Below are 15,360 nucleotides of genomic sequence, written 5' to 3'. Positions count from 1 at the left end.
CTCTTGTGGGCCTTATTGAACGCTTCCCCACTCCCCTATCTGTTTCTCCTACTGGGTAATTTCAATACCCACACTGTATTACGGGGCTCAAACTATAATAGCCCCAGGGGCCAAGTCTGAAGGACCTTGTGAGCTATGCATCCTCAACACAAGCAGTCCCACTCATTTCTTGGCTGCTACTGGGTCACCCTCAGCCATCAACCTCTCATTCTGCTCCCCAGCGTGTGCAGACTCAGCACAGTGGGAAACAACTGAAGACTTTCATTCCATTGACCATGTCTGACTGTGGATCCACCTAATGGACAGAGGGTTAATTGAACAGAAGCCATCAAAATGGATGATCAGCAAGGTTAACTGGGTGCTGTTCAGCCTGCTGGCTGTGCTTGAACACTGAACAGTTTCCAGGAATGGGTGGACCACATCACACATGTGCTGCTGATCTATCCATCCCAAAGTGTTCATGTCATCATAGCAGGCAAACTGTTCCTTGGTGGACAGATGAGTGCTGTTCTGCAATCCAGGACGGGCATGTAGCTCTCGGACAGTTTAAGTGCCGACCGACGCAGACAACCTCAGAGCCTTTCACATTATTAAGGAGAGCAAGAAGTGGTAATGGCAAGCATTCCTATAATTTATCAACCATTTTACTTGTTCTACTAAAGTATTGGAAGCCATTGGGAGAATTTCTGGTAAACACATTCGCTTACCAATAGCAGCAGTGCTGGGACAAGGATGTCTCCAGACAACACCTGGAGACATCACTCAGGTGCTGGCCAAGCATTTTGCAAAAACTACTGCTAATGCAAGCCAGGATCAGGCGTTTCGTCAAAACAGTGTGGCTGGAGAGAGGGGCAAGTTGGACTTCAGATCCAGTAATTCTGAGTCCTTCAACTCCCCTTTCTCCATTTGGGAACTGGAATCAGCACTGTCTGAGACTTGTGACACTGCACCAAATCCACTACTGCATGGTTCAACATTTGCCAGTGGCATCAAAGGAAGTCCTCCTCAAATTTTTGATCTTATGTGGCAGACAGGTAACATTCCCAACTCATGGAGGGAGGGAATTCGGATACCTCTTCTCAAACCAGTATCTCCAAGTAGTTACAAAAGTATTGCCTTAACGAGCTGTGTGGGAAAGGCCCTGGAGCGAATGGTTAATTGTCATCTCATTTGGTGGTTAGAGATTTGGCAACTCCTTAGCCACTCTCAGTGTGGTGCTGGAGGTTTTGGTCCGCTGTCGACAACCTGACGCTACTAGAGGTGGCTATTCGACAGTCCTTCCTATGTAAATGTCAATATGTTGACATATTCTTTGTATTCTTTGATATCTGTTATGCATATGACACTACTTGGAGACACAGTATTCTCGTGCAACACAATGGGGCTTTTGTAGCCGTGTCCCCATCTTCCTATGGTCCTTTCTGTCTCAGCAACCTGAGTTGGTGACTTACTGTCCAGTGATTCGGAACAGGAAAATGGTGTCCCTCAAGGCAGTGTTTTAAATGTCACCTTCCTTGCCATAGCCATAAACTGTGTCAAGTTTATGGTAAGATGTCCTGTACAGTGCTCCTTATTTGTGGACAGTTTTACTGTTCCTCCTCCAGTGTTGCAACAGTGAGCCATCAGTGTGTGTGGGGGGGGGGGGGGGGGGGGGGGCGGCACACACGCATGCGCATTTTAATTGTTCACGTCATATTTTTAATTTACCTGACTTGCATAAGAGGGACACCATCCTACATTTTAGAAACTGAGTGTGGTTTCTGGGCCTCATTTTTTACTCCAAATTGTCGTGGTTGACATACCTGCGAGAACCCTCAAGGCACTGAACATCATAAAATGCCATGGGCACAGGTCTTGGGGAGTGGACAGGGTACATCTTCTCCAGGTTTATGGGACTTTCATGTGTTCATGGCCAGACCATGGGTGCATGGTGTAAGGATCGGCGAGGTCTGCTTATTTTAAGATCATTGGCGCTGTTCATATGAGGGGATTCAGCTGGCCATGGGGGCTTGTAGGATCAGTCCCATAGCAAGTCTCTGTGCTGAGGGTGAGGAACTGCCACTCACCATCTTGTGGCAGCTCTTCATGGTGCGTCAGCAATGTAAGTTCCTCACAGCTCAGTTTTCACCCACATACTATACTGTTGCTTGTCCGCCTCTGGAACACCTTTTCTCCAACCGTCCATGAGCCACAATGCCAGTTGGAATCCGCATGCATCATAAGCTGGAGTCATTCCATTTAGAGCAAGTGCAACCCCAAATCCAGAGTTTTAACTGTCTGCTGCCCTGGATACTGCAGAGGCCTAGAGTAATTTTAGATCTACATCTACATCTACATTGATACTCCGCAAGCCACCCAACGGTGTGTGGCGGAGGGCACTTTACGTGCCACTGTCATTACCTCCCTTTCCTGTTCCAGTCGCGTATGGTTCGCGGGAAGAACGACTGTCTGAAAGCCTCCGTGCGCGCTCTAATCTCTCTAATTTTACATTCGTGATCTCCTCGGGAAGTATAAGTAGGGGGAAGCAATATATTCGATACCTCATCCAGAAACGCACCCTCTCGAAACCTGGCGAGCAAGCTACACCGCGATGCAGAGCGCCTCTCTTGCAGAGTCTGCCACTTGAGTTTATTAAACATCTCCGTAACGCTATCACGGTTACCAAATAACCCAGTGACGAAACGCGCCGCTCTTCTTTGGATCTTCTCTATCTCCTCCGTCAACCCGACCTGGTACGGATCCCACACTGATGAGCAATACTCAAGTATAGGTCGAACGAGTGTTTTGTAAGCCACCTCCTTTGTTGATGGACTACATTTTCTAAGCACTCTCCCAATGAATCTCAACCTGGTACCCGCCTTACCAACAATTAGTTTTATATGATCATTCCACTTCAAATCGTTCCGTACGCATACTCCCAGATATTTTACAGAAGTAACTGCTACCAGTGTTTGTTCCGCTATCATATAATCATACAATAAAGGATCCTTCTTTCTATGTATTCGCAATACATTACATTTGTCTATGTTAAGGGTCAGTTGCCACTCCCTGCACCAAGTGCCTATCCGCTGCAGATCTTCCTGTATTTCGCTACAATTTTCTAATGCAGCAACTTCTCTGTATACTACAGCATCATCCGCGAAAAGCCGCATGGAACTTCCGACACTATCTACTAAGTCATTTATATATATTGTGAAAAGCAATGGTCCCATAACACTCCCCTGTGGCACGCCAGAGGTTACTTTAACGTCTGTAGACGTCTCTCCATTGATAACAACATGCTGTGTTCTGTTTGCTAAAAACTCTTCAATCCAGCCACACAGCTGGTCTGATATTCCGTAGGCTCTTACTTTGTTTATCAGGCGACAGTGCGGAACTGTATCGAACGCCTTCCGGAAGTCAAGAAAAATAGCATCTACCTGGGAGCCTGTATCTAATATTTTCTGGGTCTCATGAACAAATAAGGCGAGTTGGGTCTCACACGATCGCTGTTTCCGGAATCCATGTTGATTCCTACATAGTAGATTCTGGGTTTCCAGAAATGACATGATACGCGAGCAAAAAACATGTTCTAAAATTCTACAAGAGATCGACGTAAGAGATATAGGTCTATAGTTTTGCGCATCTGCTCGACGACCCTTCTTGAAGACTGGGACTATCTGTGCTCTTTTCCAATCATTTGGAACCCTCCGTTCCTCTAGAGACTTGCGGTACACGGCTGTTAGAAGGGGGGCTAGTTCTTTCGCGTACTCTGTGTAGAATCGAATTGGTATCCCGTCAGGTCCAGTGGACTTTCCTCTATTGAGTGATTCCAGTTGCTTTTCTATTCCTTGGACACTTATTTCGATGTCAGCCATTTTTTCGTTTGTGCGAGGATTTAGAGAAGGAACTGCAGTGCGGTCTTCCTCTGTGAAACAGCTTTGGAAAAAGGTGTTTAGTATTTCAGCTTTACGCGAGTCATCCTCTGTTTCAATGCCATCATCATCCCGTAGTGTCTGGATATGCTGTTTCGAGCCACTTACTGATTTAACGTAAGACCAGAACTTCCTAGGATTTTCTGTCAAGTCGGTACATAGAATTTTACTTTCGAATTCAATGAACGCTTCACGCATAGCCCTCCTTACACTAACTTTGACATCGTTTAGCTTCTGTTTGTCTGAGAGGTTTTGGCTGCGTTTAAACTTGGAGTGGAGCTCTCTTTGCTTTCGCAGTAGTTTCCTAACTTTGTTGTTGTACCACGGTGGGTTTTTCCCGTCCCTCACAGTTTTACTCGGCACGTACCTGTCTAAAACGCATTTTACGATTGCCTTGAACTTTTTCCATAAACACTCAACATTGTCAGTGTCGGAACAGAAATTTTCGTTTTGATCTGTTAGGTAGTCTGAAATCTGCCTTCTATTACTCTTGCTAAACAGATAAACCTTCCTCCCTTTTTTTATATTCCTATTAACTTCCATATTCAGGGATGCTGCAACGGCCTTATGATCACTGATTCCCTGCTCTGTACATACAGATTCGAAAAGTTCGGGTCTGTTTGTTATCAGTAGGTCCAATATGTTATCTCCACGAGTCGGTTCTCTGTTTAATTGCTCGAGGTAATTTTCGGATAGTGCACTCAGTATAATGTCACTCGATGCTCTGTCCCTACCACCCGTCCTAAACATCTGAGTGGTGCAGTGAGAGATTAGGTGAGAGACTGCACTCCTGCTTATGTTTTTAATGCAATATGTTCTGACATTTTATATGACCTCCACAACTATGTAGCTGCCTTTACGGGTGGGTTTAAGCAGTAGGCCTCAGCTGGTTGCTGTGTTGTGTTCCTGGATCATGTCATCAAGGTCCTGCTGCTTCAGTACTTTACTGTCTTTGACACACAATTATATGCAATATTGGGAGCACTGGAGCAGATGAGACATTCTTCCAGTGCTACATTTCTGGTCTGTTCCGATTCTCTGACTGCCCTTCACTCTCTGCAACATTTGTACCCAGCAGATAAAGTCGCCCACAACATCCAGGGTGCCCTCCTCCCAACTATGACAACTCGGGAAGAAGGTGTCTTTCTGCTGGGTACCAGCATACTGCGGGGAACAAAAGGACAGATCTTAGCAGCCAAGGAGGCATGTTGTGATCCTCAGTTATTTCAGTGTTCCATCCCTTTGCATGCTATAGGCTTGCTGTTGAGCTCCGGAGTCTTGCGTTGGTGGGAGGACGAGTTGCTGGAAGTGACAGACAATAAGCTCCATCCAGTAAAGTCCACAGAGCTGCCTTGGTGTTCCTCCTTCCAGCCACAATGACAGGGTGATGTCCTCCTTACATGTTTTCACATAGGCCACAGCCCTATGGTGCCTGGGTTCGTGCTCTGGCAAGAGAGCCCTCCAATGCGTGGTGCTTGTGGTATACAGATCACTCCAACATTTTCCCTAAGATTTTAAGAAAATGATTTAAATGTGTTAACAGGGTGACTGGCTCACCCAAATTTTTTTTGAAAGTGGACAGCCAGTGACGTTTGCCTATGCCTTTCTTTTAGCTCCTTTGTCATTATACTTATGCTTTAATTTCATGTATAGCTACTTTTACTCTTTTTCCATTGTTTTAGTGCATGTGGGATAGAGTGATTGTGTGGTCAGTTCGATTGCATGAATGAGGAACAATTTTAGAAATTTTATTCACATTCGTTTGTTTTAATGAGTGTAAAGACACTGAATACCTTGCATTTGAGCACCCATAACACACACACACACACACACACACACACACACACACACACACACACACACGGGGGCACAAACGCTTGCGGAAATGCCTTGTGGCATGAACCACTGTTTTACATACGTAGCTGTGTTGCGGGAGTAGAGGTGGCATGGGTGAGTCTCAGATACGAAGTGTGAAAGCACATCATTGTGCACCCGTCACTGTGTGTGTGTGTGTGTGTGTGTGTGTGGGGGGGGGGAATTCTGATGATGATGATGTGACTGCAAAGGGAAGATCTGAACTGAGGATGAGTTTAGGCCAACATGTACTGCTTAGTCTGAGGCGCACCATGGGGCCTCCACACAGGACCCACCCCCACACACCCTCCCTCTCCACCCTCACAGAGATCGAAGGAGGAGAAAGGTGGTCACAGCAGAGGATGGTACCAGTGGGAAGGGGAGGAGACCATGTTGTACCAAAGGCGAGGCCGAGGGTGGTGGTGTTGATGATGCGGGTACAGATCGTGGGTGCTGGACTCAGAACGCTGGGTGTGAGGTAGGAGGGGTGACTGGTTGTAAATATTGCCAGACCAATGTACGACAGGGAGGGCCAGCAAGGTGCTGGCCACAAGCATGAGCAATGTGTCAGGTAGCAGTACACAGTGTGGAGGTGCCAGGCCAGGTTGGCTGGAACAACAGGGTGAAGGGATGCCACTCTGAGAGTGAATCACTAGTGCCTCTGGCATGAGGTTGGGTGCCAGTAGGTCCAGGACAAGGTGCTGCAGTGTGTGAAATAACACTGCTGTGAGAATGGTGGAGGTGGCAGGGATGGTGAGGCAACATTGGACACAGTCAGCTATTGGCAGCAGTAGAGGCGAAATCACTGCATCAGGCATAGGCTGCAACAGAGAAAGAGGGGCTGGGGCATGAGTGTGCCAGATGTCAGGGATGCTGGCACTTGTGTTGGCAGCTGGTGGATTGGGATCAGTGCTGATGCTGATGAGCTTAGTGGGTTTATGACAATGTCCTAGGCAGTGGTGCAGTGGGCTGGCATCTTTTGGGGAGTGGGGGGAGGGGGGGTCAGAGATAGGGCAGGGGGAGACCAGTATCAACAGCAAAGGTGCTTCAAGTGGTGTCGGTGTGGTGCCAGTGGTGTCGGTGTGGTGCCACCATGGGTGGCAGCAGATGTCTGTTGGGTATTAATAAGAATGGGGTCAGGTTGAATGGTGTGAGGTCAGGGAGCATATAGTTGGGCTTGAGCCTATCAATTGTGGTGCTGGTACGTGTGCCGTGGAGATGGAGGAACATCTTGGGGTCCCACTTCAGGACCCAGTGGGGGCTGGTGAGCATTTATGCACAGTATTACTTGGGTGAGCAAGACTAGGTTCCATGGCATTGAGGGGGGAGGGTGTCTCGCAAGTGAGCCATGCAGTCCTGTAAGCTGTGGATGAACTCGGACATGACATCACCTGCAGGCAGGTTGGTGAGCTCCAGGAAATAACCCGGAACAGCAGCTGGCTAGCTGTGACCAGGTTAGTGGTTGATGTCTCCACGTTGGTCTCATGAGCGACGTAAATGCCGAGAAGTACCAGTGCAGTCTACCTGCTGGTGTGGTTGGCAATGGTGAGAACGTAGTGTCAGCTATCAGAGGAAGATAGATGGCTGCTGATTTTCATGTGAATATGGGCAAAGTGATGCCCAGCATCTGGGAAAGTCGCGACAGGGATGTGTATGTGGTGACTGACATTGCCCACTGGCAGGCGAGGTAGGTGTGGGCCCAGGTCTTGTAGCCCCTCTGAACACCTGGCCACACAAAATGCTGTATCACCAGAGTGGTGGAAATGTGCACACTGGGGTTTTTGAGGTTGTTTAACTAGTTGAATGCTGCCTTGCAGAAGGCAGCAGATAGGAACAGGCATGGCGAGCCAATGGATATGCTACGCCAGATACTGCTGTCTGAGCCAGGGGTCAACATACATTGAGGCAGTGGCTGAAAGTGACACCTAACCAAGGGCAGACGAGTTTTGAGTTGTGCTCCTGGGTAGTATTGAGTACCTGATAGTCAAGGGATGAAGTGATGGTGCAGGTGCAGCTGAAACAGTAAATGATGACGTTGCCAATCATGGCAACATGAGTTATGTTGGTGATAAACTCAGAGATTAACAACTCGCCGAAACTTACATGGGGAGCACTGGTCAGTGTCTTTCGAGAGGGCAAACATTATAGGCTTGTGGTCGATGAAGACTGTGAAGTGAAAGACCTTCACTGATGGCCAAAAGTATTTGATTGCCTTGTAGATGACAAGGAGCTCTTGTCGTATGCACTCCAGTGGCATTGTGTGGCAAAGGGCTTGCAGGAGAAAAAAGCGAGTGGCTGTCAGGTGTCACTGACATGCTCCTGCAGGATAGCACCAGTGACCATCTGGCTGGTATCAACCATGATGGAAAGTGGGATGGTGGGGTGGGGCTAGATGAGCAGAGTGGCATTTGCCAAGTCATACGTGACAGCAGCAAAGCTGTTTTCCATTTGGGGCATCCATGGCACTGACTTGTTCCCCTTTGTTTTGAAATCAGGACCAATCGGCTCCTGCATAGTAGTGACAGCCCATAGGTGTCGGTGGACAAAGTTTAACAAGCCGAGAAAGCAGCAGAGGTCCTTCAAATTCTCAGGGCATGGGAAACTGAGGATGTCTTGCACTTTGTTGGACAGTGGGTGAGAGCTGGTGGCGGAGGTGGTCTGGCTCAGGAGTACCACCTCGCTGACACCAAAAATGCACTTAGCTGTGTTGACAGGGATGCCGATTTCCTGGAGGTTCTCAAAGATTATGCAGAGGTGCTTTCCATTTTCTTGGGCATTGTGCAGAAATCAAGGATGTCATCCAAATAGTTCAAGCCTTGCAAGGTGCCATCCAGGAAACACCTCCGCATTTGGGCAGCTTTACAGAGAGCAAAGGTCGTAAAGGCACTCTCATGCAAGCCAAAGGGTGTGATAGTGGCAGTGTTCTGGTTGTCCTTATGTGAGACAGGGATCTGGGAAAAGCCTTGGTGCAGTCAAACTTGTTGAAGATTGTAGCATCTGCCAGCAAATTGTTGTAGCTGCGTAGGAGTGGCACAAGATACCAGGCAGGAATGGTGCTGGAGTTTAGCACCTGGTAATTGCCCCATGGGCACCATCTGTTCTTGACAAGGTGGAGAGTGGATGCCTACGGGCTCTTCAAAGTGTGCAGCACACTGGCAGTGACCAGGTTGTCAAACTCTGCCTTGACAATTTTGCAATCATGACCTTTTCTGGTGGTAGGGGTGATGGTCAGCAGAAAAAGGGATGTCTGAAAGTTAAGCATAATCTTGAAAAGAGGACATACTGCCTTATCAGTGTGGCCGAAGGGTTACTGGACAAGCTACAGTTTAATCACAAGACATTTGACATACAACAGTGCCCAAAACAGACTGTTAAAAAAATCTGATAGCTAAGATGAACGTTTGTAAGAAAATAAAACAACTAGGAAATAAGAAGAATAAACTGTTAATATGTGATATGGTTACCCCCTAATAACCATACATGCTGCACTGTGACGGTAAGATGTTTCAAGGACTCTCTTGGCGATCGACCCATTCCTCAGAAGAGCAATGTGGAGGTCTGGGGTTGTCCTTGGTGGAGGCTGACAGGATGCTGTTCATCTCCCTAATGCGTCCCAGGCATGTTTTATATGATTCAGGCCTTTGCTGTCCACTCCGTGCAATGGATATTGTTATCTTAAATTCATTCACCAGAGCAACTCGATGCGGACGAGCACTATCGTATGTAAAGAGAAAGTGTGGACCAGTTGCACCTTTGAAATGGTGAATGTATGGTAGTAGCACCTCATCTCTGTAGCTGAGTGTTTAAAGTAGTCCTTTGACCACCAACGAAGATGTGCAGCTCCATATGGTCATTCATCATAATGTCACCCTATAGCATAATGCCATCACCATCAAACCAGTCTCTTCCTACAATGCTCCTGGGGTTGCATTGGCTCTCTCCAGCATAATATGCAATGAAAACTGTTTTGTAACCTGAAATCGGATTTACTGTAAAGAGCACATTCCTCTCATCATTCATGGTCCATTTTGATGTTGCTGACTCCACAATACATGGGCCTGTCTCTGTGCTGTAGTGAGTGGAATGCACATGTCCTGCTGTTCTGAACCTCTGATACATAGTTTGTCAGCAAACATCATTTCCTGAGGCAGGTGCAAGCTTTGCAACCATGCAGCCAATTGCCTTGCAGGTGTACTCTGATTTTGTCAGACAGTTACGGCCTGATATCAATCCTGCTGTGGAAGACAAACATCTCCCATATCTTGAAACCATCGTCAAAACTTCAAAATGACACTGGCACATACAAGGATAGTGAGATTTCGGTCTGTCTCTGGCCTGCTTCCAGGTGGCCCAGTATTCTGCCCTGCATAACAGGTTCCAAATGGCGTCTTTGTTGGATTATGTTGTCAGCTTCAGCAAGAGATTACACTCTGATCACTATGAATCGACAAATAAGAATGAGACGCACATTATTTGTGTTTACCTTTCAGTTACACCACTGTTCACAGCAGGGAATACTCCTTTCCTGTACAAAGCAGGGGTTGTAGGTAAATATTTATGGTGACATTGGGTGATTACTCACCTTTTCTCTTTTTATTTACGTGTTTTTGTGATTATGCTTAACTTTTAGACATTAGTGTATAAAGAAAGTTTTTGAAAGAAATGCCGTTCAGATACAAAATAGTGCTTGGTAGTAATCATCATATGATTTTTAAAGATCTCATATTAATCTCTACTGGTCTCTTCATAAGATTTTTGGTGAACTTGTCCATCATATTTTTGTGATATTAAGTAACTTACAGCAGCTCCCCCTCCCTCTCCCCCTCCCCCCTCCCTCTCTGTCACACACAAAGTAAGTTGTTATTATATTTGCCATATTATGCAATTGTTTGTTTTTCAGGTTGAAAATAAGGGCCTAAACAGATCAGAAGTTGAAAAACTGCAAGAACTTATTAACCTCGTTGAAGAGGCTACACTTAAATCTGAAAAATGACCATCAGTACAGTGAATAGAACAGAAAATACATGTGTCAGATGAAATGTAACTTATATTAAGAAAGATGTAAATGTAAGGTTTCAAAGATTGAAGTTATGGCTTTAATAAAGAAAATTGAGAAATATATTGTAATTAAAATTTTTCTGCATCACGCACACAATATTTACTATTTTTGATAGTCATGAGATCTAACAAAATATCTTAATCAGTTGTTACACAATGAAATATCTATAATCCCACGTATATGCCACTTAGTTGACAATATCTATGACAGACCTAATTATTCCACTTTAGAACATGAATTGGTTTGCCATACACATCCTCTTCCACCAGCTCTTGGAAAACATGTTTGTCCAATAATACTGACAAATGGAGTGATATGTAAATGGCACTGTGTGTTAAAAATGCATCTGTGGCAGGCCTGGATAAGATTTTTGCTATTGGCAAGCACTTGCACTTTGGGAGTGCAGTCAAGCCTGCTCAGCACTGGAGCTTCCACCAGCACTGCACTATTTTGAGGAGGTGTGTAATAGAGACAGCTATATGCCACAGATTGCACAAGTGGGAAACATAGGAAGATATGATTGCAACACAGTGGGTTTATTTCTGGGAGACAAATATTGCACATACTTTTATAATGAGGATTTTATCACTAATGTTTATTTTCAATCTTTTATCTTTCTACGAAAGCAATAAATTTAATACTTAGTTAAATGAATATATTATATAGTGTTATTATGATGAGTGAAACTAAACATCCTTTTTGCTAAACAAAATACTTTACATACAGGCACTTAACATTAGTTGTAATGTTTATAAATTTACACTTATTCCAATAATATGATGTGTAATAGATCTGAAACTATGGTTCCTGATACAGCCAAATGTGGGGAGTTATGAAGCGTAAAATCTGTTAAACCCAAATGTTGGCCAGATTGTCAATTTCATAATTGGAGTGCGTGAAGGGGGGGGGGGGGGGGTGGACAGTAACACATCACATCTATACACACATGCTAACCTGACATCAGACATCGAAATAACTTTGACAGCTTGCCTGTGCACTCAAGGGTATTACTCTTGGTGCAACACTTTATTACAGTCTTGTAAATTTGTGGATTGGACAAACAGGCCGTACAGCCAGGTGCTACCCTATTGATCTATCAGCTCAAGTTGGAATTAATGGCATACCATCAGCTAAAAGCAAGAACTGTCTTAACAAGTAAATTGAAATTAGTCTTCACTCTTAAAAAGCCTTGGAATCTCTTTGGGAACTAATGATGAAAAATGTAATGATATTACAACTCATAATAGTGTGATGACATGTCAAGCACTCATAATAGTGTGATGACATGTCAAGCACATTGGTGTTCAAGTGATATGAAAGAGTGAAACAGTTCCCATTTCACACTGAATGGTGTGTTTCTGTGGTTTCTCCACTTCCTCCCCACCCCCCCTTCCCCCCACCGCACAGACACAGTAGCATTCCTAATGCAGACTGGAAATCAAATTTAACACTACTGGTTTACCTAGCAGATTGTTTGGCATGTAACAAGGCAACTGTCTTGCTCTAGTCGCATCTGGCTGCAGTCTTCCTTTTCCTCCTCACCCTTCTTCAGCCCCACTTACTGCTGTGCTGGGAGTGTTAGGTAGGCGTGCAGCCAGAGACCTCGCACCACTGGTGTGCTCATCTAATTTTGCTCTTTGTGAAATTGCTTATCTTTGAAACAAATTAATCAACCTCCTGATGTATTTTGCATATTTGCACTCAATAATGTTTTACAGAATTCTAATTTTTTTGTAAGTCATTACTTAGGGAAAAAAGTATTGACTGTACAAAAATGAGTAATAAAAATAATATGTGGTGTTTACCCACGGTCATCCTGTAGCCTCCTCTCCAATTTTGGACCATTCGCCCAATAATGTAAAATGTCTGACGGGTGGCAAAGCAAATTTTAAACCTAACCTAAAATTATTTTTCGTGAACAACTCCTTTAATTCCAATTCAGTTGTGTGACACAACCACAAAACATTCTTTATATGTGGCTGTGACATCTACCTCTGGTGTTGTGTTCTGTTCTTCAGGTGTTCTTAAGCTGTGTTGACCTATTGCTTGTTGTTGCCAGATGCCATATTAACTTCCACCTGTAATTTGTCCCAGCTCCTGAGCTTTTCCTCATTGTTGTCAATCCCCTGCTGGGCTTTATTGCCCAAGTAAAAGCAGAAATTTGTGAGACACAGTGTTTGATCCTATCTATTGAATTTTCTGACATGATCACATTATCCAATTGGATCCTGCCCAGGATCTTTCAAACCTCTGTTGTATGCTCAATGTACATTTGACCCGCTTAAGCTCTGGTATCCGTTGGTACCTTGGCAATGAGGACCATCTGAGGAATGTATATAGGGCAACAGCTTTTGTGTAGCCATATGGGAGCTATGGCAACGTTGTTGTCTGAGATATCCAATGTCACCATCAAACTGTCTCATGTAGAATTCAGTACCAAATACCATTTACAAGAGCAGTTTCAGTAGTGCGTGCTTCTACAGGGTGATTCCTTGATGATGCCACAAACTTTCAGGAATGATGGAGAAGGGTAAATGTATCAAGGGACCCTGGTCCAGAAAGTACAGATTCAAAAGTACAAATAAAAATCACTCTGATATCTCTGGCAATGGAATACATGTAACGGTACTGTTATTGCTAAGGTTGTAGGGTAGTTGACTTTCAGAGGTTACAGTATGGATCAAATCAAGGAAAAAATGTGTAGCAAACATGGGCTTTAAAATGGATACCTTAAGAGCTATGAGCACTTTTCCACCTTTGCTACTGTGGAACTCATCTCTTCTACTGGACAAGTGCCCATAGCTCTTAAGGTACGTATTTTGGAGCCCATATTTATCAGACCTTTTTTCTTGTTTTGGTATCTATTATGACCTCTGGAAGTTGCCTACCCACAATCATATTATCAACAGTACTGGTACATGTATTTCACTGTCAGTGGAGGCAGGACAATTTTCACTTATAACATACCACACGACTCACTTATATCCAAACCAGACCCATACCTCAAACTGCTACATTTACTCTCCTCCATCATCCCTGAAACTTCGTATCATCATAATCACAGAATCACCTTGCATACGTGGATTGTTATATCAAATTACAATATTTCATAAACAAGTAAATCCCTCAATGTTTTAGAAATAAAATGTCAAATCCTAAATAACTGTAGGAGGCGAGAATCAAACCAATGATTAAATGTTGCCAGCAGCAACAATAACCTCAACACCACAATACATGATTCACAACATGAGGCAATATTAAAAGTTTGGATGGTACAGCTAATCACCAGAGTTAAAATTCTAGTAATAACTTTATGAGATTCTTTATTACAGTAACTTCTTGTTTTCTGTAGTGCATTGAGGACTTGAAATAATTTTCTACATAAATTGATACACGATCTTACCACTATCTCAAAGAAGGCCATTTGAAGTTTTGATTTTGACATTTCATTCAGTTGTGCTGTGGTTTGGCTGTCACTTTTATGGCCTTGCTGCAGTGTGAGATGTAACTATCGGATTAGGAGATTTACATAATGCAAGTCCCACTATCGGTGCCGTACAGGAGTAGGTGATACACTTTTTGTTTGTGCTGTACAGTACATATGTCTACACGATTACTCAAAACATCATACTGTACTTTTATTATGTTTATCTGTGTTTTGTGTTTGTGCTTCTTACTTTCACACATATTAAATGTTATTTAAGATCATTTAAAGAAGATTACTAAACTACAAAAATTTAGAGATGTTAACTTCTAGTAAGCAATATTAGGAAAAGGATAGATTGCTACTCACTGTAAAGATGACCTGTTGAGTTGCAGACAGTCACAACAAAAAGCATGTTACACATTGTAGCTTTCAGCCAAAGCCTTCTTCAGCAAAGAAAACACACATTCACATAGGCAAGCACACCTCAAGCACACATGATCACTACCACCAGCAGCTCTGATCACAGAACCAGGAGCTGCCGGTGGTAGCGGTAATGTATGCATGAGGTATGCATGCTTGTGTGTGTGTGTGTGTGTGTGTGTGTGTGTGAGTGTGTGTGTGTGTGTGTGTGTGTGTATATATATATATATATATATATATATATATATATATATATGTGTGTGTGTGTGTGTGTGTGTGTGTGTGTGTTTTTTCTGTGCTGAAGAAGGTTCTGGCTGAAAGCTGTAATGTGTAACAGTCTTTTTGTTGTGCCTATCAGCAGCTCAATGGGTCATCTTTACAGTAAGTAGCAAATATATTAATATTGTTGACATTCCAACCTGGAGTTTCCATTGTTTAAACTTTGAGTATACACATCAGTTCAGTCTATTTATTCATTTTAATGTCACTGCAATTATTTGATTCAACCTTTTGACAAAAATATGTGTCACTGAATTTTCTAGACAATAATGCAGTACAAGATGGGTGCACATTCAATATATAGCACTTAAACATTTGAAATATTATCAACTTAATGACTTTAAAAACATTTCTGCTTGTGAAATAATAGTGCCTTCATCTTGGATATCTTTAAATGAAGGCAAGTG

The 15,360-nt window shown here is 43.8% G+C and overlaps 1 protein-coding gene across 3 annotated transcripts in view; it reads left to right on the top strand.

Moving 5' to 3' along the window:
• LOC124723048 (conserved oligomeric Golgi complex subunit 2) overlaps positions 1 to 10,887 on the top strand; it is an 83,088-nt gene extending 72,201 nt beyond the window's left edge. For all 3 annotated transcript variants that reach the window (XM_047248228.1, XM_047248229.1, XM_047248227.1), the window contains one exon: positions 10,669 to 10,887. In XM_047248228.1, the coding sequence (XP_047104184.1) occupies positions 10,669 to 10,761 (93 nt within the window). In that variant the 3' untranslated portion in view covers positions 10,762 to 10,887. The remainder of the gene's footprint in view (positions 1 to 10,668) is intronic.
• Positions 10,888 to 15,360: the final 4,473 nt, after the last annotated feature.

Source organism: Schistocerca piceifrons, chromosome X, assembly GCF_021461385.2.
Source record: "Schistocerca piceifrons isolate TAMUIC-IGC-003096 chromosome X, iqSchPice1.1, whole genome shotgun sequence".
Taxonomy (NCBI): domain Eukaryota; kingdom Metazoa; phylum Arthropoda; class Insecta; order Orthoptera; family Acrididae; genus Schistocerca; species Schistocerca piceifrons.
The sequence above is the reverse complement of the archived record's forward strand: the minus strand, read 5'-3'. Positions and strand labels throughout refer to the sequence as shown.